The sequence below is a fragment of the Canis aureus genome, chromosome 15, assembly GCF_053574225.1.
Source record: "Canis aureus isolate CA01 chromosome 15, VMU_Caureus_v.1.0, whole genome shotgun sequence".
In the NCBI taxonomy this organism is placed as follows: Eukaryota; Metazoa; Chordata; class Mammalia; order Carnivora; family Canidae; genus Canis; species Canis aureus.
The window spans coordinates 65,320,299-65,348,117 of record NC_135625.1 but is presented as its reverse complement, the minus strand read 5'-3'; the positions used below and the strand labels follow the sequence as shown (position 1 = coordinate 65,348,117).

Below are 27,819 nucleotides of genomic sequence, written 5' to 3'. Positions count from 1 at the left end.
GGGGATGGGATCACAACACTTCTAGTATCTAGTAAACCAGGAAATGATTTGAAAATCATAGGAAGAGAGAGGCCATCTACTCCAGCCAGCACTACACATAACACAAATCCAGCAAGAGTGATGGAGCAGATTACAGGGGACAGATTTACCTGACAATAGAAGACGCAGGAATTAGACTTTGTAGCCTAGGCATTCTTCATTCCTAGACTAAGCATAAAAGTGAGAAGTAGTGACCAGCCCCCCTCAAATGTTATGAGCCAAGGTCCATCCTCTTGACACGTAGCTCCAGGAAATCATGGTGATAAGGTCAGAGGGTGGTCAATTATTTAGAGAATCTTACTGATGAACATTTTTTTTTTTTAATTTCAGTGTTCATGATTGTAACTAAAGCCACATGCTGTCCTTTAAATGTTACATGTACACCTGAAAACACTATAGTCAAGTTTATTATAGAGATCATGGAAGTTTAAAATACGGTTTGTTTCACCTGAGAGAAGAATCGATGACAGGAATGCTGAGAGATTCCAATAGAGACTATGTGATATGCTGACGATAACACCTGGTCTGGCACTAACCATAAAATTATGCTGCTCTCATTGTTGAACAATCTCCTGGTTTGTTCCACAGGATTCTGTGCCCTCTCCCACAGAATTCTGGAGAATTGTGGGTGGTTCTGGACAATGGTGAAAATCTGACTCTGCACTGAATCAACTAACACTGGGGTCTTAACACTGTGGCAGCAGAGACTCAGAACTGAGCAGTGAAAGGAGGACTGAATGGGACATGCGAATTCTGATCCTAGCTCTGCCACTAACAACTTCCATGATTTCAGTAGGACATTTCTTCTGTGCAAGCCTGATTTCCTCACTGATTTATAGATCGTTTACTGGAAGGGTTCTGAGTTTCCCTCTCCATGTAAAATCTGCAGGAAGGCATTAACTGACCATTTTCATCAAGAGGTCATGATACAAATTTTCTCTTGACTATTTTTGCCCCCATAATGAAGGGGTGAGAGACTTCAATGAGCTAAACCAAACTCTAAGGACCCAAAGACCTAAGGAGGGATGTTGTGACCGTTTGACTATTCTTTTCCGTTTAATTTATTTTCAGATCATCGTGCTTAAATAAGCTCCCTTTAGGCGCATCCTGTGCTAGGTGTGCTGCTGCATTCATGAGAGTGACAGATACAGAGGAAAGTAAGCAACAAAACTGTAAGATTTGAAATGTGACCACAATCTTGTGGGGGTATGACATTCCTTAGACACTCTCCAATTTTACTACAAATAATACCCAACAAAATCATCATAGAGTTCAAAATCTCCTGTGTCTTTTTCCTGAAATTAAGCTCTTTCCACCCAACAAACAAAGGTCACATGAAGAAAACTGAACTTAGTTCTAATTCTTGACACTTCCATATTCTCCCTGATTCTAAATACAAGATGAAAATGTGAGGAAAATAACGATCCTCAGATCGGCCCAGAAGATATTTAATTGCTCAGCACGTCCCACTCGTCCCCACTGCTGTTTGCTTCCTTCCTTTCTTCCTTTCTCACTAGTATAATGGGATACAGCTGCTAAACTTTATTTCTTCCATTTCACGTTTGTAGAGCAATGACCTTTAGATACTAAATGTTAAGCTCCATGTTGGGAACAATAAGGCTTAATTTAATAATATAGGAGTTGAGTAATTCATGCTGTGAAATCTAAAATATTATGACACAATTGAGATGATGGGCTTAATTTCTAGGAAAAATAAGTATCACAAAGAAAAATGTTACCCTCAGCTAAATAAATAATTTATTTCTATTTTAATTTGACTGCTTTGATCATAAGATTTCTTAAATCTCTGTTTCACTGTAAATGCTTAGATGAAAGCCTCTCATTGCTGTTCTTTTGTTCAATCATTTATTTTCTTTGGGGGCTCAAGAACTCCTGATGGTTTTGTTTTCTCTGTGATAGGGGATTCTTTTTTACTACCGTGCTGGAAGCCAAAAGATTAATCCTTTGGAATCTCAACGAATCACCTAATTAGTAACTTACTAAAAATGAAATAAGTTAATTATGTGTAATTTCTTCATAAAGATCAAATGACAGGCCAATCACTTTCCTAAGGCTATCCTCTTCATTTGTAGAATAAATGAGAAAAACAGAAATCAAATAAAGTTTTTACTAGCTCTGATAGCTCCACAATACAATAATAGATTTCTAGGTTATTCTATTAGAAGCATTAGCTCAGCATGAGTCCTTGGTTGTTTGTCAGTATTTAAGAAAATATTCTATCCCGGAAAAAAAGTTGATGAATATACTTCTAAGCCAAGTTTCTAAATTACACAATGACTCTCAAGCTAATTAAATTCAATGAATATAAATTGAGTACCTACTAAGTACAAGGTAGGATGAATTCCTGCCCTACCACTTAGTAATTCTGTAAGCCTAGGTAAATCACTTAAAACTCTCTGAGTTTTGATTGCCACAACTACAGATTAGGAATAAATCTATGTGGTAACTCATAAGACTACTGTGAAGATAACGTGAGAAAAAAATGAGGGGTATAACAAATGCTGAAAAATATGATTTTTTTAAGTTAAGTAATACCCATAGTATGGGAATAGACACAAGTAATAAGAGGGCCTCTACATGCATCTCTGCTTCGCCAACACTAACCTGGATGGGAAACCAGCCCTTTCTAGTTTCCACACATACAGATACTTATCACAGGCATTTCGTTCAGTTGGTTAGATTTGCTACAGAACAACTGATCAAGTGAAGAAGTCACATTGGAAGGAGTGTAATCTGTCATTTCACTGGGCTCCTCAATATCTCCCTCTGCTATTCCTTTCTTCTAGAATTACCTCTGGATCTCCAGAGCATGCAGATCAGTTAATTTCTAGTCTAGTCTCCAAAGGGACATAAGCAAATAAACCTATCAAGATTTCTCAGAAGAAAAGACCAGTCATATAATAGTTTTCATCTTCTACAGAAAGTCTTTATGGTTCTAAATAGCATCTTTTTCTTCTTGCAGATAATTATTTTTTTATTATCAGGGATGGTAGGAAGAGTCAGAACACAGTGCACCTAGAAATAGTTGAGTGGAGACGTGTGGGTAACTAATATTTTAAACACTCTTACAAAAAGTCTTGCCCATTAAGTAGTGAAAGAGAAGGGCTATTACCATCAAGGAAGGGCAAGGTCAAGGGCCACTTTAGGGTTCATTTGGTGTTTGTATATTTCTGGAATTAGGAAACTAGAGCATATTAAAAGTTGGATGGAGAAGGAGGCAGAAAAACTAACTGCAGGAGATTGTCTGATGTCTCAGAGGAGAGTAGAACAGGGTTGGCGTTAAATGAAGACATTGGCTCTGAGAGGACCAGCGTTAGGCATATCATCATTTCAGACAGAAGTGAAGATGGGGAGTAGGAGTAAAAGAGCAAACATTTTAGGAAGGGGTCCAGTGTAGAGAATCCAAGCACACGGCCCCTTTGACGCTTTTCATAGTTTTGGCTTAAATAAAATGACTGTGTCTCATCTCAGATTCAAGGATGCTTTGATGGGAAGGTATTTATGTCACTACATATATTTTTTTTCAGCCATAAAAAAGAGTGACATCTTGCCATTTGCAACAACATGGATGGAGCTAGAGAGTATTATGCTAAGCAAAATAAGTGAGTCAGAGAAAGACAAATATCATATGATTTTACTCATATGTGGAATTTCAGAAACAAAAGAAGCAAAGGCGGAAAAAAAGGAGAGACAAACCAAGAAACAGACTCTTACCTACAGGGAACAAACTGGGGGTTACAGAGCAGAGTTGGGTAGGGAGATGGATAAAATAGATGATGGGGATTAAAGAGTACACTCTTGCCATGATGCAAATAAAATAAAATAAAATAAAATAAAATAAAATAAAATAATAAAATAAAATGGTTTAAAAAAGAGTATTTTCCTCCTGCTACAAACCCATCACACAATCAAAGTCTCTACCATGGGGTAACAGCGAGACCATAATCCCATCTGTGTATTGGTGGGTGGTGCTCTTCCATCTTTTTCCTGCTCTTCTTCCCACTTTCTAGATCAGTGTCCCAAAATGTGTCCTGGGAAGTACTAGTACTTAAAGATGGTCGATTCAAAAAAGGCCAAATAAATTTGGGAACCTGTGTGACTTGTATATTCGCATATTAAGTACGTGGAGGAATCCTGCAGCAAGAAAGCTGTATGCTTTTAAGCCAACATTTCCCAAATCCATGTGTTCATGGAAAGGTGTCTGCAACCCCCCCCCCCCTCCAAATTAGATAGAAACCGACTTTGATCATCATTGTACTAGAATTATTTTTTCTCTTTCTTTCACCTATTTTCTGTGTTCTGCCCAGGAGGCCCTGCTAAACGTTTTTGATTGCTGATTGGCAGTGCTGAACTTCTCAAGATGTCAAGCAGGCACTTGCTGAGTGGTCTGTGGAGAACTCCATACTTTTAGAAGACTGGAGAGAGAAAGCAGAAGGGAGCTTTCTGTTCTGAAAACTTTGTCCAATTGGTTGCCATTATGGATATTTTTCATCACAAAAAAAGCAATTTCCAGAACATTTTTCATTTTACCCTCTTCTCGATACATTCAAGTGAATTAATTTTCCTAAAATCTGGCACCCAGAATAGAACATAACAGATATAGTTTAAACCAAAGTAGAGGAAAATAGAGCTATTGTTTCTCGTGGTCTTGATGCTTCTCCATTAATGCAGGCTAAGATCATCTGAACATTAAATTTTAGTAGCTTTATTGCTCTGCAGACTAACATTTAACTTCATGCAAATAACAGTAATCCTTTCTTATTAGGATTCCCATATTAACTATCGCCAAAGCCACATCATGCTCAGCCTTAACAAGGAGGGGGTATCTGAGAAGAGTTCTGATAAGGCGTGTCAGTCTCATGAGAGGAACAAAGCTAAGCACTTGGTGGACAACTTTCTGGGATACTGAGGCAGCTGATAAAATCACTTCCAAATGAGGATGCTCTTGGAAAAGTCTTAGAGAATTGATCAGTGCTTAATTCCAGGGGAGATGAAATACAGGAAGAGTAAAGACTGGCACACATGCTGGCCAGTCATCAAAGACCCCTTTCTATTTATTCTGATGGGTCTTTAGATTATCCCTTGTCAAACTCTACAAATTCTGGATTTTCTCTCCTCCTTTGGTGGCTTCTACATGCTCAGTGCCCTACGGCTCTTTGTCAGCTACTACACCTGCTTCTCCTAAGTCTCATGTGGGGGTCTGTCTCCTGTGTGCATCCCAAAGTCTGTCCCATCCTGCTCAGGCTCTGGTACTCATTTTCACATTGATCTCCTTTCCATCCACTTTCATAGGTTTGCCACTGTTGCCAATGTAACATTATGGCGGTGACTCTCAAATTACCTCCCCACCCAAGTATATAGAGACGTTTCTATAGGAACGTCTGAAGGAAACCCTCCTGATATATGCGAAATGTCATCTTCGCTCCCAAACTTAAATGTCCTTCTCTTTGCCATTCTGATGCGTATGCACAGTTTCACCAGCTGTCCAAGCCAGTCACCCTGGACACCATCCCTGTCCCCACCCTGCACTCCTTGTCAGGCCCTCCCATTCAGATTGTTACCAAAGTATATGGTGTCTCTAGGCAGACAGATGTGAGTGTCAATTATGCTGCAGTCTCTTCTCAGTTCCTAGCTGTGTGTGCAGTCTGCTTACCTCACAGAATCTTGCTTTTCTCACTTGTAAGGCAACTAAGGCTGACTAACTAGTTAGTGGTAGAACCAGAGCTTGAACGTAGATTTTTAAAAATTCTCTCTTTTTTTAAAAACCATGCCATTGTGCTTGTAGCTATGCCTCCCAGGTTTGTATTATTTGCAAATTTGATAGGTTTGGCTTGATGTTATTATTAAAGTCTTGGTAAAAAATGTTTCATAGGGAAGGGATAATAGTAATGGCTTAGGGTTGCGTCTTGAGGCCTTCACTCAGCTGACTATATCTACAGCACAAGGGCACCTCTTCAAGGTACTAAAGGGGCAGAAAAAGATGTCAGAGCTATAAGTTAAGATCTGAGGGAGTAAAGAAAAATTATCAGCGATATTAAGAATCACATGTCGAGACCAGGATCCAGAAGTCAGAGAAGTTACGACAGACGCTCTATGAGTGGGCAGGATGGGCTCTGTCCTCCTCCGCATTTCCTCCTCCACGCAGGGGTGACCGTGTGATTGCACCCAAGGATGCGAGGCCAGGATGCTGTCAATCATATCCTATATTACAAATACACCGCCAGCTACTCATAGAATTTAATAGCTCTCTCGAAGAAAGAGTAGCTTCACAGATAACTTCTACCCTTATTCCATTAAAAAACATTAGGCCTTTAAAATTTTTTTATATTCACTTGTCTTCGTCTCAAAGTACTCAGATTCACTCTGTTACCATGATGTTGGCAGAGGATCTAATATATATACACCTCTGTGTATAATGGGGGCTGCTTAAGCAGCCCTGAGTCATCAAAGAACTTATGTATTATCAGCCCAGTCTTATTCTGTTTTTAATTCCCAGTTTTAAGGTGGAGTATGGTGGGGAAACATCAACATGAGGAGACTTCATAAAGGTAGTACATTCACCTTTTCTCTTAGTCTTTATCTATTTAATTTGGGGTCAAAATTGTATACTGAAGGAAGAGCTAGTGAACCTAATTAAGGTTTTAAGTTCAATTCCAGATTTTGCTAGAACAGATTTTTGCCAAAGGCCTTGTTAAATCAAGTTAAAGTGTGATGCCTGGGTGGCTCAGTGGTTGAGCGTCTGCCTTCAGCTCAGGGAGTGATCCCGGGGTTCGGGATCGAGTCCCACATCGGGCTCCTTGCATGGAGCCTGCTTCTCCCTCTGCCTATGTTTCTGCCTCTCTCTCTCTCCCTCTCTCTCTGTGTTTCTCATGAGTAAATAAATAAATAAATATTTAAAAATAAGTAAATAAATAAATAAAATTTAAAGTTACAATATCTATCCAGTTCTTTACTATGTTTGCCCTAAGACAGCTGAGGGGGATGGTGCACTGCTACAGATTGGCTTTATTTTAGTAGTAAATTTCAAATGGTGTGTGCATGTGTGAGGATGCGTGCTTCTCCAATGGTTATCACTTGCCAATGAAAATCCTTTGATCTTTCAATCAATTAAAAAAAAAACTCCTGGATTAATTTATTCTTAGTAAGATACTTGATTGCTTCATCAATTATTAAGTATTGATAAGCAAGAAGTTTAATCATCAATTTTATAATTTTTACAGTGATTAAGGTCAGGCTTATAGAGACCTGGCGCTTCTGCTCTCTCTCACTTTATAAGTGGCCAACAATAGTAGTCCCCATCATTTTACATCCATGACTGAGAGACCACCCATTGTAGCTGGACACTTGGAGCAGCTGGGTATTTTCATTGAGCCTGAGTGGTTTGGAGATTCAAAAAATGAAGCTAGTCACAACTCCCAGCTATATTAATTGTTGAATTAATAGGATGCGTGATTTTGTTTTTAATGAAGATGAGCTGTATCCTTTGCTCCTTACAGGCAACTAGAGGCTCTTCTTTTCTTCACCTATTTTATTTATTTATCTTTTACAGATTTTATGTATTTAGTTGAGAAAGCATGAATGGGGGATAGGCAGAGGGAGAGGGATAGGGACAAGCAGACTCTCTTCTGAGCAGGGAGCCCTACATGGGACTCAATCCTCAGAGCTCAAGATCATGACATTAGCCAAAGTCTGACACTCAATGAGCCACCAAGGTGCCCCTCTTCATCTATTTTAGGTCCCAGTGTCCTTCCTCTAATACTTGTTTTCCCTTTTTCCAGTTTGAAATCCATTTTCATTGGAAAAGAACACTGAAGGAATAAAATGAGTGGAGCAGCCCACCCTGCTCTTTTCCTATGGTTTGTTAAGATGAGACCACATTCTCATTTTTTCCCTATATATTTAAATATTTTTTCCTAAAAACTGTCTGTAGACATTTTTCATAATCTCCAGCTTATTCAAACCTACTAAGCACTCTACTATTTTTTTTAGAGTTCATTCTCTCAAGATTCTTCTCTTACTGGACAACTAATTCCTGCTAAGGTGCTGATGGCTGATAAGGGCTTTATGTATCAACTTTTTAGGACAGCATTTGCATCTTTACAATCCTCTAACCCAAGTGCATAATGGGAGAATTTCAAGTATTCTTGCAGAGACAATAAGGAAAGAACTTTGGAAGAAGAGAGTATTTCCTAAAGTTCCAGTAATCACATGACAGATATTTTTAAGTACTTATTTATACTTGAGTCTCTCATTCCTATAAATGAGATGAGAAAAGTTAAGATAAGAATGTTCAGGGCAGCCTGGGAGGCTCAGCGGTTTAGTGCTGCCTTCAGCCCAGGGTGTGATCCTGGAGACCCGGGATCGAGTCCCACGTCAGGCTCCCTGCATGGAGCCTGCTTCTCCCTCTGCCTGTGTCTCTGCCTCTCTCTCTCTCTCTCTGTGTGTCTCTCATGAATAAATAAATAAAAATTAAAAAAAAAGAATGTTCAATGCACATTGATCTTTGAAGACTTAAGATGGCTATGAAATGAAGGTAGGAGTAGCTTCTCTAGGCCTTTGGAGATTTTTAAAGTACAGCTAATCTGACTCTTCAGCTCTTTTATCCTGATCTGATCTATTAAATTTGATTAAGTGTTAATGTAAGAATGTTTTCTGAAGCATTTAAAACAGTGATTACAATTTAACCTGGGAAGTAATTAAGAAAATGCTACACAAAGGCAGACATTCTAATGAACAATATATTATGTTGGTTAGGAGGTTAGTGTGTGGAGTCAGACAAACCTGGATTCAAGTCCTCACTCTGACTCTCAATAGCTGATGGTCCTCAGGCAAATCACAAAACTGGAGGCTTAATATCTATGTTTATTATATGGGCATAATGATTATAGTCACTGGATATAGGGCTCGCTTAAGGATTAATGAGATAAATTAAGGAAAACTCTAAGAATAATTCCTAGAACATAGTATAAAGGCAGTGAATATTACTGTTGTGAGTGTATATATTTTTAAATGGAAAAACCTGGCAAGACTCTTCAAGTCAGCTTTGGAGTTTTAGGGTTCCTAAGGGTTTCCATAGCTTGTCTAAGCAACAAAAGGAAAATTAGCAATTATTTATATAAAAATTCTAAAATGCATTAGTCTGCTTCTTTACTCATTTATGTCTCCTTACATTTTTATTTGTGCATTCACTCATTCAGCATGTATTAAACATCCATTATAGTAAAATTTGAAAAACAATGGTAAACATTCTTCCAGTCTTCAGAGAATTTACTGTCTAGTCTAGTAGTGTCATTGCAGAACAGGAGAGAGGCTAAGTGTAAAAGCCAAGTGTAAGAGGACATTTATAACACATTTCATTTCTCCATAAACAAAATAAATCACCTCAAACCCATCTGCATAGTTTTTGTGAGGAAAAGAAAAAAAGAAAAAGGAAAGAAAAGAAAAAAAAATAAAAAGAACAAGTTTGGTCAACATGTGGTGGAACTGGAACCCTTTCTTGTGCCTTATTGGTGGGAATGTAAAGTAGTGCAGCCATAGTGAAAACAATATAGAAGTTCCTCAAAAAAAATAAAATAAGATAATCATATGATCTAGCAATTCCACTTCTAGGTTTATACCCAAAAGAAGTGAAAGAATGGAATAAAATAGATCATTGTACACCATTTGTATATGCATTATTCACAAGAGCCAAAAAGTAAAAACAACCCAAATTCCATTGATGGATGAATGAATAAGCAAAATGGGTATCACACAGACACAGGAATATTATTCAGCATAAATAAGAAGGAAATTCTGATACTTGCTACTACATAGGCAAAACTTGTAAACAGTATGCTCAATAGTGGAACAAACCAGACCCAAAAGAGCAAGTATCCCATGCTTCCATTTATAAGAGGTGCACAGAACAGCAAATTCAAAGAGATGGAAAGCAGAATAGTGGTTAATGCTCTTGAACTATATACCTAAAAATGGTTATAATGGTAAATGGTGTTGTGTGTAATTTACCACGATAAAAGAATTACACATTCTGTGAATTCAACAATGAATATTGCTGGAAGTTGTGACTGGCATAATTTTATCATTATTATATGGGGAATCTTAGCTGTTACCTGACTGGCTGAGAAATGAATGTATTTAGTCAGCAATAACGAACAGGGGCTGTCTTTGGTTGCTAAGTTCTTTGTAAGTGGGATAAAATATTTGCACATCTTCCTCATTCTTGAACTCTCCTCCACCAAGATATATTATTCTCTTGCCTTACCAGAGGAACAACCTGGAGTGGCAAGGGAGAGAGAATTACATGCGTCTTACCCATTGGACTAAATCCAACCACCTGGTTTGAAGAAGACGTATATGACATTTGGAAATATTAAACAAACATTTCATACCACTGTAAGTAAGTCATGTAGAGTTATTTTTAAGTATTCTAATTCCACTTCTCTGAAATCATTTTGAAAAATGTTGATGTTCTAAACATTTGGAGGCTGCTTTCCCACTCTTCCACCATTATCTACAGCCACAGACAGAATGTTGTTTAATATTGAGGGGGTGGTTTAAAAGATTATTTTCTTTGAAAAATAAACGATACATCAGAAAATGCACCTTCCCAAGGGACAATATAATCTTCAGACATAAAAAAAGAAGTTTTAGAAAGATTTAGTGAAATTCATATAAGGAAAAAGTAGAGATGTTTATTAAGGAAAAACCAAAGTGTTGTAGAATACAGCTTTAACCTTTAGAGTTGATGTCTAGGGAAAGATTATGCCTTCCTGCAGACTACTCTTTAATGCCACAGTAAGAGATAAAAATATAAGGTATGGCATGGTGTATCTTATACTTTTTAAATAAGAAGAATGCCAAAAAAGGCTTAAAATGTGTATACAATGGCCCTCTAGCAGGAAATAATGTAAACATTCTCATAGAACACATTTTTTAATGATTCATTGAGCCTCAGTAATTCATTGAGCAGATGTATAATGAGCCCCTTTTGCCTGGCAGGCCCTGTGAAGTATCTTGGTAAGCTGGGATGAGCAAAATCAAGGGTGTTTCTTGCTCTCTTGCAGCTTAAGATCCAGTTGTCCACCTCATTCACCTCACCTCTTTTTAAGGTATGGACAGCTTCCCAAATCCACAGGTATATTTTTCTGGCCTCTTAATTTCCCTTTTTCCAGACAAAACATTCATGATCAAATTTCTACCATCCGTGAACTAACAAATGTACAATAGTTTACTTTCTGGGCTAAAAAAAAAAAAAAAAAAAAAAAAAAGTTCCTAGATAACAACCAACGTTAATTTCAATAACTTTAATGTTTGGAGGAATGGTCAAATAACTCTCTCTTAATTTAAGAGCAAAGAATTTATTGAATGAGCCTTTTTATGGGGGATAGAAATACGATGGTGAATGACAGAGATATAAATACATGATTAGAGAATATTCTATTGCTTTTTAAAAACTATTTAATTTTACTACTCTAAATTATTTGTTATAAAAAGCTTCAGGCTAGAATGATGGATAATTGAAAACTTGGAAAAGAAATGAATCCACTTAAATGTATTTCCCAAACTCACTATCTTTAGATTAAACACCCATTCATGGATTTTCAAAATTTGCCCAAGGAATGAATAATAATATTGGACGTCACTTTATTAAGTAAAATTGGGTGCACAGACTATAATCAAATTCAAAGATAGCATCAAGCATTTCATATTAAACAGAGGAGTTGTTACAGAGACTGCTAATTATCCTCCAATATTAATTTTCTCCCTCTTGCACGAATACAGACATTTAGCTGGGCATTTGGTTACTCAATCTCCCTTATGTGACCATTTAAATTTCAGCCACTGATGTGTTTCATACATAATATGGATTTCAGAGAGTGGCCTTAAGGAAAGAGCCCAGCCCCTCTCATTCTCTGCTTCTGCCTAAAAATTGGATATACTATCTGGGGCTTGAACTGCCCTTTGACACCACAATGTCGATGCTAACTGGAAGGAAAGGTAAAGCCAAAACAAAAACAAAACAAAACAAAACAAAACAAAACAAAACAAAATAAAAAACAGAAGAAACCTGGCTTCCTGACTCTATGGAGCTTTGCAACAACCGTAAGAGTTTACCTTCAATCCTCTTTCATGGAAAAAAAAAATAAATCTCTATTTTGTTAATCACAGTCTGTGTCACTCAGAGCTGACCTAATCCCTACCAATACCATATGTGGTACTATATTTAAAAATAAGGTGTCACACATAACAGAACATAAGTTTATGGGATTGGTTGCAGTGAACACCAGGCCCTGAAATCTGGGCTAAAACAGGTTTGGAGAGCTGAGACGGTCGCTATTTGTTGCAAAATGTTTGGTCATGTTGTTAACTGCTGTTGCTTGGAAGGCAAACCAGATACCAACTGAGATTTTCAACATTAGAAGAAATATTAGGAAATACTCAAATGCTGCTGTGCTTTGGTTCCTTTTTGCTGTGTTCAGCGGTCTTCAAGAGACAGACGAACTCGGTCTAGGACTAGCCAGCCTGCAGGCTGAGATAAAAGCAAAACCACTTTAAAATGGCAGGTGCTCTCGGCTTATGTTGGCAATCTGACCTGAAAGAGAATCCTCAATTTATGAGCTTAAAAAGATTTTAAAAAATCATACCCTAAAGTATGGTAATTATAAGCCACAGATGCCAAGAGGTAGCCTTAGAAGGAAGTAAAGCTGTGGTCCAACACATCTGTCATTACCTTCAGGTAAGAGTTAAGCTGGGAAAACAATTAACAAAAAAAAAAAAAGAAAGAAAAAAAGTTGCAAGAAATAGGCCTCTTATTGATTAGGACTTCCGATATTAAGATTTAATCCATATTTGATGGAAATATATGCTTTCTAGCAGAATTCTGCTATATAATACATAACTATGGACAATAAATAAATAAAAATAGAGCACCAAAAAAAAAAAAAAACACTTGTCTACTAGACAGTGAGGAATAGTCTCATGGCAATAGGCAGATTTAGGCTGTTGTCATCCAGTCAAGCATTATTCTTTCTCAAGGTCTCAAGGCTGAAGGGAGGCATTAAGTTGAGAGTTGGGGGGAGAGGAAGAGATGAGGGGAGATTAGCAAATTCTTTGGAAGAGAGGTCAGAGTGGCACACCTCCGTTGGAAGTGGCAGGACACAGAGCTAAGGAGAAGAATGGAGTCGCCAGGCTGAAAGCTGTATCAAGAACAGATATTTAGATGTGGTTCCCTGCACACAGAATCGCTTCAAAGGAAACAGATTAGAAGACTACGATCCTTCTGAGGAATTATGTTGCCAAGGAAACCATAAGCATGACCTGCAACAATGTGTGTCCATCCACTGAGTAAAGCAGTCTCTAGGCCTGCACATCCCTATCAACAAGAAGCCAGCAGGAGGGCATGCAGCCCATAAGAAGGGCACAATAAGAATGCCCTCTTCAGAGATGGCCATGGAGAACAGTGGACAAGGAGGGACCTCTCAGAGAACGAAACCTGGGTCATGGAGGGCATTGGGAAAGGGGGCCCTTGCTCTTCCTGACTAACAAGATATAAAACTTACTCTAGGCCAGTAAAGGCTGTGTTTCTTATACTTTTATTTTTCATGGGAGAAGTGTACATTGAAGTTATTGGTCTTTAGTTTATACCTCATTCAATCACAAGGAACCAAGTCTTGACCTTGTAAAGGGCTCCACATCATTCAGAGATGTGGATCTGAGCTGGATGCAATAATTAATGAGATTTTTGATTGATCTCACTTTCCATGATGCCTGTGAAAGTTCTTCCCTCTGAAATTCAGTTATGCTTTAAAATTTTGTTTTCATAAATAAATCTCATTAAGATCCACTTTGTTCTTCCTACTATTTTCTCTCTACGCTACCTTACAAGAGCATTTTTAACCTTTGAGATTGTTCCTAACTTGATAAAAAAATCTTAGTTTCCTTTCTGATTTTTTCTTTTGCATTTCTAGCTTTCCACTTAATGATATTAGCCTCACACCATTACCCAGTGTTTTATTATTTTCCAATGCGGCCTTATTCGCTTTCAAATCTTTGTCTCCCTTTATGGAATCTAGGATTTTCATTATTAGGAAACAAGAAATATCTCCTTTTCCTCCTGCATTCTGATCCCCAAATTATTACTTAAACTGGTGTTTCTGCAGGTGTTCACTCAGGAAAGAATTCAGCAAGTCAACAAAATACAATTACCATAAGACTCAGCAATTTCACTCCCAGATATACACTCAAGAGTAAGAAAAACAGACATGCATGCAGAAACTTGTACATAAATGATCAGAGGAGTATTATTCATAATAAGTCAAAGAGTGGAAACAAGCCAAGGTCTATCAACTGATGAATGGCTAAAAAAATGTAGTGTATCCATATAATGGAGTATTATTTGAACACATGTAGAAATAAAATAATGATACATGTTAAAATTGAATAAACCTTGAAAACATTACACTAAATGAAAGAAGCCAGTCACAAAACACAACCTATTATGTGGTTCCATTTACATAAAATGTCTAGAATTGGCAAATCTGTAAGTAGATTAGTGGTTGCCTGGGGCTTAGGGGTATTGAAGGAGAATGCACACTGGTTCCTAATGAGTTTGGGTATCTACTTGGGGTCATGAAAATGACCAAAAATTAGTCTTTGATGATGGTTAAACAACTCTGAGACCATACGAAAACCCACTAAATTATAGACTTCAAATGGCAATTTTTATGGTGTCGGAATTATATCTCAATAAAGTAGTTAAAAAAGGAAAAGAAAGTCATCTAATTGCATGGTTAAAATGCAGATTTCTTGGCATAACCTCAAACCTTTATTTTTATTTTTTTTTAAAAGACTTTACCTATTTACTTAGAGGAGCAGTGGGAGAGGGAGAGAAAGAATCCCAAGCTGAGTCCCTGCTGAGCAATGTAGCCCCAATGTAGAGCTCAATATCACCACCCTGAGATCATGAGCTGAGCCAAAATCAAGAGTCAGACACAAATGACTGAGTCATCCAAGCGCCCCAGAAATCTTGAAATTTCTTTTCCTTTTGATTTTTCTTATTTTTTCTGCATATAACATTAACTACATATTTTCCAACAACTATTTTTCTTATGTCTGAATTTTCTGCCCTTCAAATACTCTTTTCTTTGAAATACTAAACCTAAAACCATATATACATAGAGCATTCTAGAGTCACATCACTTAGTTTGTTCAATAGTCCATACAAAATGGGTAAAATTTTGAAAGTCTTAAATTTTTTTGTTTTTTGATGATTTTCTGGAGCATCTAGGTTTTTCTGGTAGTAATCTCACATAGTCCACTGCTGTAAGAGAACATTCTCATTCAAATTTCATATTTTCACACTGTTTGATTCAAGAGGGGTCCGTGAGAGCAGAGAAAGTCTCTTACCAACATCAGGACTCTGGAATCAGAGTGAATTTTGTGGTCATTATAGATTAGGTTCACTAAGAGAGTGGTGTAACATTTTTGGTACTAATTATGCTTATTACACAGAAGGGAGATCCAGAGGATCTAGATGTTGAAGAAGTTTAGGGATGTGTTGATGAAAAGGTACTGAAATGATATAATTTTAGGGCCAGACTGTGAAACCAGCTGACGTGAACGCTACTAGCATGGTCTTATGCCTAAGTTCCTGCATCCTTTCTCCCATACCCTATACCCTAAAGAAGACTTGAAATTTCACCACTAAAGATGTATCCTTTTTAGGGTCTTGAAGGCCAGAGAGTCTTACAAATTCCTTATTATCGTAAAATTCCACTGGAGAGTAAACAATGATTCTTAATTATTTAAGGATAACTGATTGCTGATATGGGGAAGGGGGAAGCCAAAAGAAAGAAGAATTAAAAAAAAAAAAGGAAAAAAAAAGGGCAATAATTTAGCAAATGCTCTATTTGATTACTTCCCGGATGAGTCAGACTAGAAAAACTAGTTTATTTGAGTCTATGATCATCTTCAAAATCCCAACAATAGAAAATAGAAAAAGGCACACACTCAGAAAGAATTTACTTCCTAGTTCAAAAGGAGAAGTTTATGTATAAATAATTGCCTGCCTAAAGGAAAAATCAAATGGGCAAACAAAATAAACACTGACAGACCTGCATGATCACAGGCACTGGCTCCCATTTTAGTTTTCTTCCTGTACATACAAGAGTATTATTCTTTGAATTCTTAGCAGTTTTAAAAAATAAGTACCCTACAATCATTTCCTCTCTTTATTTGGCCACAGAGAATTAAGAATGCAGACAGAAATACCAATTATACTAGGAAAAACAAATATACTTTTTTTCTGGCTTATCAAAGAAATATTATGAAAGAACTTCTAGAACTATCTTCTGTTTTCACTTATACTTATGCTGGTCAAAGAGGGATGCTTGTTACATCTTTCCTGTTTGAGGATCAGGGTTGGCTGGTATAAAACAGCATCCATGGAGGCCCTTCTGCTGAGGCCATGGATGCCCAGACAGCTCTAAACAACTACCTATGGCAACAGGATCAGGGTCCAGCCATTTCCCTTCCGTGACAGATGCTAACAGGCAATTTTGCAAGGGATCATGGCCCACACTCTGGGGCTATTCCTACTCAATCTCTTCTCCTTTCTCTTTTTCCTCATGGTATCAGACCTGCTCTTCCCCCCTTACCCCCGAGTCCTTCAGAGGCATTCTGTCCAGTAAGTCTTTCAAATGTCTAATTCCATTTTAATATCTGCTTCTTAGAGTACCTAAACAGACACATCACTCATGAAAAAAAAAAAGTATAAATTTCTTCCTTTTGCCTTTTTTTTATTTTGATAAAACATTGTAAAATCAATGATTAAGATATCTATAGAAACATTTATGCTCCTCAAGTAATAACCTGATACGTATTGCATATGCGAGTCATCCCAGTTTTAAAATGTGGCTGTATTTTTCAGTTTAAGAGCATTTTAGATCTGGAAAATACTTTCTAAAAAATACATAGAGAAACCATATTTAACTTACATATTTGTAGAGTTACCTATATTATTTCCACAGTCAGAACATTACTTTCTTTTGCTCCACTGATTTTAATGTAGTAAAATTAATATAAGAAGAAAGCAGAAGATGCCAGTGATAAGCAGCCACAGTATTAAGACAATTCTTGAAAGTCAAAGAGTTGTTATAATTCCATGATTTTTCATCTTTGAAAAACTACTTACAATTCTGTCTGAAATCTGAATATTCCCAATGCAAGCCATTCACAGAGTCAGAAAGAAGCAAAGGCATATAGAATATCACAATAACTCTAATTAGCCCAAATCCTAGCTCTAAGCAAATTTTACTTCTAGGAGATGTATAAAGGTCTTTGGAATTTGGGGCTATATAATGAATACTTTCCTATCTCTAGCAGAGAAACAGTTTCTTATGAAGTTAATGTATTCAATTTCATTGTGCAATTCCCTTCCTCTTCTTTGCCCTTTTCTTTTATGCACATAATTGGAAAACAAACTAATACAACCAAAAGTACTTTGGGAATTGGACTGAAAAAGAAATGTGTCTCTCCTTATTAATGTTCTCATAATGGAAAGAAATGCTTAAAAATGTACTTTTTTAAAAGTGGGGGATGAATTTGCATAGAATAGCAAATACTGATCCAAATATTTATAAGGGCAAGTAGTTGGTTGTTTTTGTACAATCAAATCCTTTTTAAGAAACTAATAACTGAAAAAAAGAAATTAATAACTGACAAAGTTTCTAGGTTAACTCACTCCAGTTAAGGATAGATCAACTCTCTAATGCTAAAAAAGAGAAAAACAATATAAGGTTTTATATAATATAATAATTTTATAATATTGAACCAGGGTAAAACCATAAAAGCACAAAAGAAAAAAATATATGCAAAAAATTAATTAGTAGGTTTAGAATCAGTAAAAGAAAAATGAATTCTAATCATTAGATAGTGTTAGCCAATCTAAATCAAATAAAATATTAACGATTCATAGGAATCTCTAAGGTTCTAAGCTGTGATTTCCTCATTTCTCATTCTGAGGCTTAATAAATTGTTAGTCAGTTGGTGAGAAAAAGTTGTCTCTTGCTATTTATAAAACTAAATTAGTATTTCAGAGAGATGCATATTACACAAAAGGTGGGGAACTCAAAATTTCTAATATTAATAACAATGTTCAGCAAATGCAAATGATGGTCAACTTTCATTTTATTTGTAAAAAGACAATAGTTTGTCTTCTAACCCTCTCCAACCTCAGTATAGGTGGACCCTGAATGGAACAAAGAGCAGGAGGAGAAGATTACAGTTAGGCCGCACTTTCAAGCTGGAAGTACATCCACTATCAGGTTATATGTGAACTAATATTTTTTTCTTTTAATTTTTGTGTTTTAATTCCAGTTAGTTAGCATACAGTGTGATATTAGTTTCAAGTGTACAGTATAGTGATTCAACAATTCCATACATCACCCTGCGTTCATCATGACAAGTTGACCTCCTTAATCACCATCCCTTATTTAACCCATCTCCTCACCCACCTCCCTTCTGGGAATAGTGTTTGTCCCTATGGTTAAGAATCTGTTTCAAAAAAAAAAAAAAAAAAAAAGTCTGTTCTTGATTTTTCTCTCTCTCTCTCTATTTTTTTTTTTTATTGGAGTTCAATTTGCCAACATATAGCATAACACCCAGTGCTCATCCCACTAAGTGCCCCCTCAGTGCTCATCACCCCATCACCTCAACCCCCCGCCCACCTCCCTTTCCACTAGTGAACTAATATTTTTAAAGGCCATCTTATTTTATAGCAGCTGATGAACTTTGAGTCAGCGTCCTACACTTTTCTATTTCTGAGAGGTGCTGTGGTTCCCCAATCAGAGACTGATTGGAATTTAATTTACAAGAGCTGGCTTTAAATCAGTAGACTCTTGACCCTTGTTATATCCCATGGGTGATACAGTAAAAAAAGAGTGTCTGGTGAAGACTTGAGAGATTTGGGAACTGAGCCAGATTCCATCCAGGCAAATCAAGAGAGAAGATTCAGGAAGACGTGAAAGTGAGGGATGGGGTGTAGGTCATCGTCCTGTTGATTTGGGGGGAAGGATAATAGGTCACTGCACAGACTGACATGTCAGTAGTTCATTATGCACAGGTCAGAACTAAGTTTTAGGGAAACACTGCCACAGTGTAGAAGGGGAGAGAAGAAGTGTGGAAGAGGGGCTAGGGTAAGCTCTAGGCTTTCTGTCAGGTGGACTGGTGTTATCTTGGACTCCTTTTGTATATTACAATGTATATCCCACTGTGGGCAAGTCCTATTGGCTTGACTTCCAAAAATGGATTCAGAATTGGTCATCTGATCCCTCTGCTACTACCACTCAGTCTCTACCTTCCTTAGTCTGGATTGTTGCAATAGTTTCCACTCTGCTCCCTCTTTTCTGATAACAGCATCCTGAGAGACCATTTTTAAAGGTAGACTATGCCACTCCCCTGGTCCAATCTTCAAACGCCTTCCCATTTCACTCAGAGGAAAGGGCCCCTCACACCCCAGCTTCTGACTGCTCCCATTCCTAAAGCTATGCTGGCCTCCTTTCCTCAAGCATGCCACGTGCTCACCACCTGTGCATATGCTTGCACTGACTCTTCTATCAGGGACGCTCCTCTCCCATATCTCCTCACCCCTTTGAGCTCTTTGTCCAAATACCATCTTCTCAACTGAGGCTTCCTGTGGTCAACTTATGGTAAGTGGCAATCCTCAACACCCCTCCCCTAAGAACTTCCCATCCTTTGCCTGATTTATTGTCTCCAAAAAAAAAAAAATACTCATTTTACCAATCTGTTATTTTAATCAGAATGTAACCTTCTGAGAGCCAAATATTCTTTCTAGCTTGTTCACTGTTCTAGTATGAATAATGATGCCAGGTTTTAGCAAATATTCACAAAATGAAATTATTTAAATCCTGTCTCTACTACTTATTAGTTGTACATGTAGCACATTTAGATAAAAAAATTGCATCTGATATAATAAAAATTATTTTATCTTCAAGACCATGAGAAGTTATACCTGTCAAACATGACAATGGAATATCACATGCTAGCACAATCAGTATCCCTTACCTAAATTTTTTCAGGGGTGAGGGGCATATGACAGAAGCTCATAATCTATATGGAAATAAAAAGTACGGTAGTCCTTTGTGCATGTAGCCCTTAAATATATCCATAAAGGATCACTGATTAATTTATTCAATGAATAAACAGACACTGAGAACCTATTATGTGTCAAACATTATTCCTAAATACTCAAGATACATGAGAAAACAAAAATAACCAATATCCTTGCCTTCTTAGTGCTTCTGTTCTAGTAGAGTCCAACAGCAAATAATCAGTACAGTCAGTAATGAAAGATGTAGGATGTCAGAGCATGATGATGTGTTGTGGCAGGAGGGAAGAAAGTAGAGAGGCTGGGGGTGGGGAGTGGGGGCAGGGCTGTGCGCTGGATCAGGAGGAAAGATTCCCCTCCTCCCCCCGGAGAAGGTGAAGGTTGTGTAAAGTCTCTAAGGAGAACTACATGGAAGAGTCAACCAGAGAAGAATCAAAAAACAAACCGCAAATCGATAAAAGTGCAAGAAGGGTCTAGAAAAAGAAACATAGGGGCAGAAGCAACCATGTCAGTGGTTGCCTGGGTGAAGCAGGAGTGGAAACTGACTGTAGAAGGGCTGGGGGGATTTGAGGAGTTAAAGAAACCACCTTAGAGCTGGGTGCTAGTGATGGCTTCACCACTGTATCAATGTACTAAAATTCACTGAATTGCACACTTGAAACAGGTGGATTTTAGCATTTGTAAGTTTTATCTTAGTAAAAGATAGGGAACAAAAGAGGTAACATTAGGTATAAAAATTAAACCAAATAGAAAAATAAGCATGTAGGAGACCTGGAAATTATTTTAAAAAAGCAGTTTCTGGTACTTCTTCATCTGTACATTAAACCAGATGTCTGATTATAATTTTATGTGATGTCTCAAATACAGGATATATAAAACCCTTTGATGGGTAATTTTATGCGTCAACTTGGGCAGGCTACAACGTCCGGTTATTCAAATACATCTCTAGGGATTGTTGTGGAAGTATTTTGCAGATGTGATTAACGTCTACGATCAACCAACTTTAAGTAAAAGAGACTATTTTTGAAATGTGAGCATCGTCCAACTGGTTGAGAGGTCTTCAGTGCAAAGCATAGGTTTCTCCAGATGGAGCTCAGAATAGCTATAAAATTAGTAAGAGAATCATACAAATAATATAAAATGACAACTTTATAAGGGTGAGACGCATGTTGCTGTGAAAGCAAAAAACTATAAATTCCACAAGGGTACGGATTATGTCTTCTTCTTTTTTTTTTTTGTCATGATATATGGCCAGCATCTAGCATAACCCAGCACTTAGAGGCTCTATAACCTTTTTGGGTATAAATGAACAAACTGAGATCCCAGTTTTTTTTATAAAGATTTTTAAAATTTATTTATTCATGATAGACATAGACAGAGAGAGAGAGAGAGAGAGATTGAGAGAGAGAGAGGCAGAGACATAGGAGGAGGGAGAAGCAAGCTCCATGCCAGAAGCCCAATGTGGAACTCGATCCCGGGACTCCAGGATGGCGCCCTGGGCCAAAGGCAGGTGCCAAACCGCTGAGCCACCCAGGGATCCCAAGATCCCAGTTTTATAGCAGAAAAGATAAATGAAATAATCCATGTATATTTGGAAGGAAAGTCTCTCTTGAGAGCAGCCACCCTCTTCCAGGAAGACTAGCTCTCAAACTTTCTTACCTCTTCTCTTCAGCCCACTGTTCCTTTCCTTCCAAATGAAAGCAACAAAATAATAATAATAAATACCAATCCTGAGAAAATTTAGAAATTTACAAATCCTTCTATTCTCTCATGACCATGGGGCTCTGGCTGGTATCAGAAGCCTATTACCAGTAAACAGTCAATAAATAAATTTCCTTTGATTGTTAAAATCAGTGAAGTGTTATCAAAAGTAACTCCAGTTGGGTGGTAGAGAAAAGAATTAAAGCAACCAAAATAACTGCTGCTGAGGAAACATCCCAAATAAATAATCTCTTTTTTTTCTGTTTATTCCCAAGAAAGAACAAGGCAGAAGAATTCTTGGTCCTTAAACATCTGATCACGAGTGCTCCAGAGGAGAACTAAGGCATTTTCTGGGATTAACAGGGCGCAGGCTTGGAGAGATAAAGCTCCACGCTGGTAGGAATCAGCCACAAAGAATAGAAGCTACATGACCAGGACTTTACTTCAAAAGAAACCAAGTGTGCACACGTTCAGGAATCTGTAATTGAGTACATAAGGCCAGCAAGCCTTTAGTTAAGGCTTTCACCTGGTAAGAAAACAATTTGTTTTTCACCAAGGAGGAAGGAATGCTTTGATTTGTGGAGAGGTCAGTCAGATGCTTTAGAGGAGCACATGGTCTGAAACCGCAGATCTTTCTTAGAAAGGGGCTGGGCTGTCCCTGATGAGTTAAAGACTCCACACGGATTGGAAAAGGAGTCACCACTTAGCATCCCCTGGAGTCAGACCCTGGGTTTAACAGGTAATGCTGGGAATATTCACTACATTATTTAAAATTTTACTGCCTTTCAATTGGATGAAGAAGTAAGATAAGTCATTAAAATGATCTATCAACTAAGTGAAGCCCCAATCCCAAGCCAGGAATGTGTGTTTCAAAGTTCATATTTTAGAAGAGAGTCAATTTTCTTTCCACTCTACTAATGTTTCTTAAGATGTTTTTATTTACAACATCTACAACTAACTTTAAATTTGTCAGCACAGACAAGAGGAAGCTGTGTGTGTGTTTTTAACTTACAATCTAGAGACAGCTCACACTCTAATCTGAAAGCAGCATCCCAGAGGCAGCTACTCAGGATTTCTGCTGCCTGTTCCTCTAATCAACTTACTAAATGCCAAACTGGGTTTTCTTTGGTGAAATTAGGGCTTTGTTAATCAGCATAAATGTTAGATAAATGTCAGGGAAGATATTTCAGTCGTGAAATTAAAGATATTAAGGATATGTAGTTTGGCAAAACACCTTTTAGAGATACCCATAGCCTGTGTGCAGACAGGATAAGACAAGTGAAGCTGGTGACCTGAAGCCTTGGACATAGTTCTGGAATCTGGATCACTTAGTGATCGTGTGCCAGCCATCAGCTTATGAGACTTTCTGTTGTTTGGCACTGGCTGAGAGGATAGCTGAATCCTGCTTCTAAAATCCTGTGAAAGCTGCCCAAAGAGAACATTTTATTCAAAGTATAGCAAGTCAGAGAGCTAGGACTTCAATGAGCTTACAGAAGAATTTGTATTAACTGCATTGTGCCAGCTCGCTAATAAAAATGTTCATTTAATCAACGTCTGTATGTGCACCAGACCTTGGCCTGTGGTTTCTTTTTACTGCTCCATGGTGGCTAAGCTACACAGCGGTAGCTAATTCTCACTTATGTTACTTTTTGGTGACTGACATGGTCTTTCAGGAGAATCTGAAAGATGTGCATGCAAATTGGCTAAGGTTGATCTATAATTCTGTTCCTCAGATCATTTGTGCCAGAATAACTTGAAACTTAGGATTCTTTATTTTCCCAGCATTCTACATTGAGTTCCAGGAGTGGGGGCTGAGAATTCTGAAATGTAACAAGTTCCCCTGGTGATTCTCATATATTCCATGGATTCAGCTGATGAAGATATAACCAGAGAAGCATCGTTATCATCTGCTGACAGCATTTCCCAGTGGCAGACCAAAGACCCAAAAGGGAGAAAATATGCTCCTAACCACCTGGTTTAAAACCCAAAATCTGTAAAGCAATAGTAAGTAGCACACTATGAAGCCCTCATATGCCATTAACTCTGTGCCTTATTTGTTGGTTATAGCGATGAGGCTACCCATATAGATGGAAAGAGATCAAAAACTTGCCTTAGGCATTCAGCATGCTCATCCACGACCAAAGATATTCCACTGCCATTTGGATGGGTTGGGATTATCAATAGCTTTCCAACTGACTACTGTGATCCATTTTCTATGGCAGCAATGAAAACTATTGGCCAAAATCCCATCATATTAAATATGCTTTTGCAGGAAAACCAGTTGGGCTGCTAGGTTATGTTTTCTCACACCCATAAACCCCAGTTCATTCACTCATAAGACACCTTGTCTGACTTTCAACCAATCATCAAATATTTAATGAGAGCCTTGCAAAAAATGTGTAGTTTTTAACTTGCAATGAACACAATGTAAGATTCAAGACAGAGAGGTCTAGCTCAGGTCTTTGGCCTCTGAGTTGTCACTCATTATATCTTGATGCATAGTGAGAAAGACCCTGGTACAAAAGTCAGAGGTCTTGAGTTCAGGTGCTGGCTACAAACTCAGTGGCAAGTCAATAAAGCTCTGTGGGCTTCTATTTCTTCTTTCAAACAACTGGGAGTAAAATGCTTGCCTTGCTTATTTTTCTAAATTTACTAATTCATTCATATTTATTGGTCATCTATATTCCAGGAATTTTTCTAAGACCTTGGAGGATATAGCAGGGAACAAGATCTACAAGGTGACTATTCTCAAATAGGCTTATTCTACTAATTAGAAATATATATAAGCATAGTGATATACAGACAGTTAAATAAATGTGAATATTAATAAATAGATTTTCAGAAGCAGATATATGTACACACATGTTTTTTGAAAGTTTAACAAAGCCTTTTCTAAGAACGCAATATATTTTTTTTAAATCTTCTGCTGCATGATTTAGGATGAGGAAGTCAATAATCTAGTGAAAGATATATATTGATTTAAACAACATACCTACCACTTTATTTTATTTTTATTTATTTATTTATATTTTTTACCTACCACTTTAATAAAAACATGTCCTCATGTTTCATTAATGATAAAAAAATTCTGGCAGTATATATTTTTTGAACTAAAAAAATATGCCCAAGTCCCTACTACAACACTTTTTTACATATAGTAGAATTTATTATTTTAAGAGAACCTTCTTTTCAATAATTTTTTCATGACTTAAGAACCAAGAGATGTGTAATAAGCTGGCTTTCCTGTAAGGCGATCCGTGGTAGGCAGCCTCAAAGATGTTCTCAGTGCACGTCTCCTCATGTAATCTCTTTCCTCTAAGTGTGGTCTGGATTTACTGACTCACTTCTACCAAACTGTGTATAACTGAAGTGATGGGATGTCACTTCGGAGACTAGATTATAAAACAGCCCTGGCTTCTATCTAGGAAGCTTTCTCTCTCATTTACTGGTTTTCCTCTCCTCTCCACTTCTCTTCCCTGATCTCCTCTCTCAGACACATCACCTATGAGAGAGGGAGCTTGAAGAGGACAGGCCTGGAAAATCAGAGCCACTTGGAGGAGAACCAGGGCACCCCGGACAACAACCAGTACCAGCTGTCAACCTAGTGAGCACACATTCTTGGAAACTGACTCTCTAGCCCAGGCAAGGCTGCAGATAATGCAGTCACAGTCAAGTGCTTGAGTAGAAAAACCTCATGAGGGACCACAAATCGGAATCAGTCAGCTAAATTATTCCTGAATCCATGACCTAGAATAACTGTGACACGGAGGAGCCTGGCTGGTTCAGATGATGAAGCATGGGACTCTTGGGGTCATGAGTTCAAGCTCCATATTGGGTGGGGAGCCTATGAAAAAAAAAATCAGGACTAGAATAACTGTGAGGCAACTTTTGCTGTTTTAAGCCACTAAGGTTTAGAGTAATTAATTACACAGCAGTAGGTGACACAAGGACCTGACTCTTGAGGATAGTATTATGAGAATGAATGCATTCAGAATCTCATACTTTATACTTTGAATATTTGAATTAAACTAGAAGAATATGGTGACATGATGCAAGTACCTTTAACATGAAGAAGCATAAATTTGCCACTCTTTTTAACTCGTGGAATAAGAGTTTGGCTTTTTTTCTGAGATCTGCTGAGTCTACTGAATCAAATATAAATACTCCATAATCAAACTTCACTGAAACCCCATTTCTAACAGTGTACTAGTTAACCAATAAAAAAATGGCAGTCTTACCTCCAAAAAAGTACTTCTCGCCAGTTTTAACTTGAAGAGGACTATTAGTTCGAACTGCTGAAGCCTCATCTCCATCAATGGTGAGAACGGCAAAATTTTCCTTAGCTAGGAAACGAACCTCATGCCACTGTCCATCGTTCAGCCCAGAACCTGTTAAGTAAAAAAGTCAATTCATTTTCTAAAGATGGTATAATTTAAAACAATTTTCAATGCCAAAAAGGTCAGAAATTTAATGGTAAAAAATAGTCTATTTTCATCCAGAAAAATTCAGTGCTACTTGCAATTAATATCATGTTTCTTTAATATGATAAGTGGTTCTATCCTCCATTGGACAGATAAGGCATGGCAGAACCCAATAAAGTAGGGAAATAATCATTAATGTGCCTTTGGCATACCTGGGAAAATGAATGGAGTGAATAAAGCTGTTTGGAAGTGATGATAAACTATTTTAATTTAATTACTTATTCTACGATTAGGTTTACTAAAAGCCACTTTCTGATGAGAAAATGGATTTACGACTTTTCTCTAATGTCTCTGTTTTTAAGAACATTTTTTGTACTATTATTTTCCTCTCAATAACCATGCCTGGCAAGTATATCCAGTTTGTAGAAAGTAAGCACTAAAAAATATATGCTAATTAACCACTTGTAAGCATAGGAAATAATACCAGGGTTATCTGATCATTGATAAATAAGGCATCTTTATAATGAATTAGGTTATATTTAAAGAAATAAACCAACAAAGCTAAAATCGACAGCTTCCACTCCTAACAACTACATTTCACTGTTGCTTAGTACAAAGATCTTTGGAAACAAGAATTCTTTTAAACTCTCCATTGGACGGACAATAACTTAAAAAATATTTGTTCAGTTTGAGCTCACTTTGCAAAGAATAATTAGAAAATTAAGGAGCAAACAAAGGAGATCAGCCATTGAACATAAACATCTGGAAAGAGTTGAGGAAATACTAACAGAGAGAGAGAAAGTCTTGAGAGTAAGTGTGGCTTTCTTTGAACTTGTAAAGGCCTATGCTATGGAAAAGGGAAGAGATTTTGTTCTAGTCCAGATAGAATAATTTAGAATCCACAGAAAGAAGTTACTTGAAGATAAACTTCAGATTCACAAACGAAAGGGAACCCTAGCAAAAAAACAACAACAACAACAAAACAACAACAACAAAAACCAAATAAACAAAAAACAAAACAAAACAAAAAACCCTAAAAATAAAATAAAAGCAAGTCAATGAAGCATAGATGACAGCTCCAAACCTCTGATTAGAGGTCTTCAAATGAGTTTATAAGTCAAATCTGACCTGCTGCCCCCTTTTTTGTATGGCCTGAGAGCTAAAAATCACATCTTTAAATATTAAAAATACATAAGCAGAATAATAAAGTACATGTGAAAATTATATAAGCATTGAAATTTTAGTTCCCACATAAAGTTTTATTGGAAGATAGCCACGCTTATTTGTTTATATATTGTCCTTGCTCTACAAAGACAGAGTCAAGTAGTTGCTATAGAGACTTGTTACCATTTACAAAGCCTGAACGATTTACTGTGTGGTCCTTTGCAGAAAAAGCATGAACTGCTGGTTGGTTTGCGCTATTAAACAGAAATACTATTTTAATGGAAAATATTAAAGCCTGTTGGAACTTATAAGATGGTCACATATAGGTAGTATTTACTGGTGTTTTAC

At 37.2% G+C, this 27,819-nt stretch overlaps 1 protein-coding gene and 1 long non-coding RNA gene across 8 annotated transcripts in view; one reads left to right on the top strand and one right to left on the bottom strand.

Annotated features, from left to right (window-relative positions):
- The window catches only part of CNTNAP2 (contactin associated protein 2), a 1,978,697-nt gene that overhangs the window by 900,930 nt on the left and 1,049,948 nt on the right, over positions 1-27,819 (bottom strand). For all 6 annotated transcript variants that reach the window (XM_077850275.1, XM_077850276.1, XM_077850277.1 and 3 more), the window contains one exon: positions 26,125-26,274. In XM_077850275.1, coding sequence (XP_077706401.1) covers positions 26,125-26,274 — 150 coding nt within the window. The remainder of the gene's footprint in view (positions 1-26,124; positions 26,275-27,819) is intronic.
- LOC144285048 (uncharacterized) lies at positions 677-27,728 on the top strand. Of its 2 annotated transcripts, none has more exons than XR_013353449.1 (8): positions 677-1,196; positions 10,325-10,452; positions 11,124-11,168; positions 18,296-18,383; positions 22,162-22,415; positions 23,669-23,890; positions 24,576-24,624; positions 25,380-27,728. It is a non-coding gene; the product is annotated as an uncharacterized LOC144285048 (long non-coding RNA). The 2 variants fall into 2 exon arrangements; XR_013353448.1 differs by lacking the exon at positions 677-1,196 and adding an exon at positions 6,557-6,608.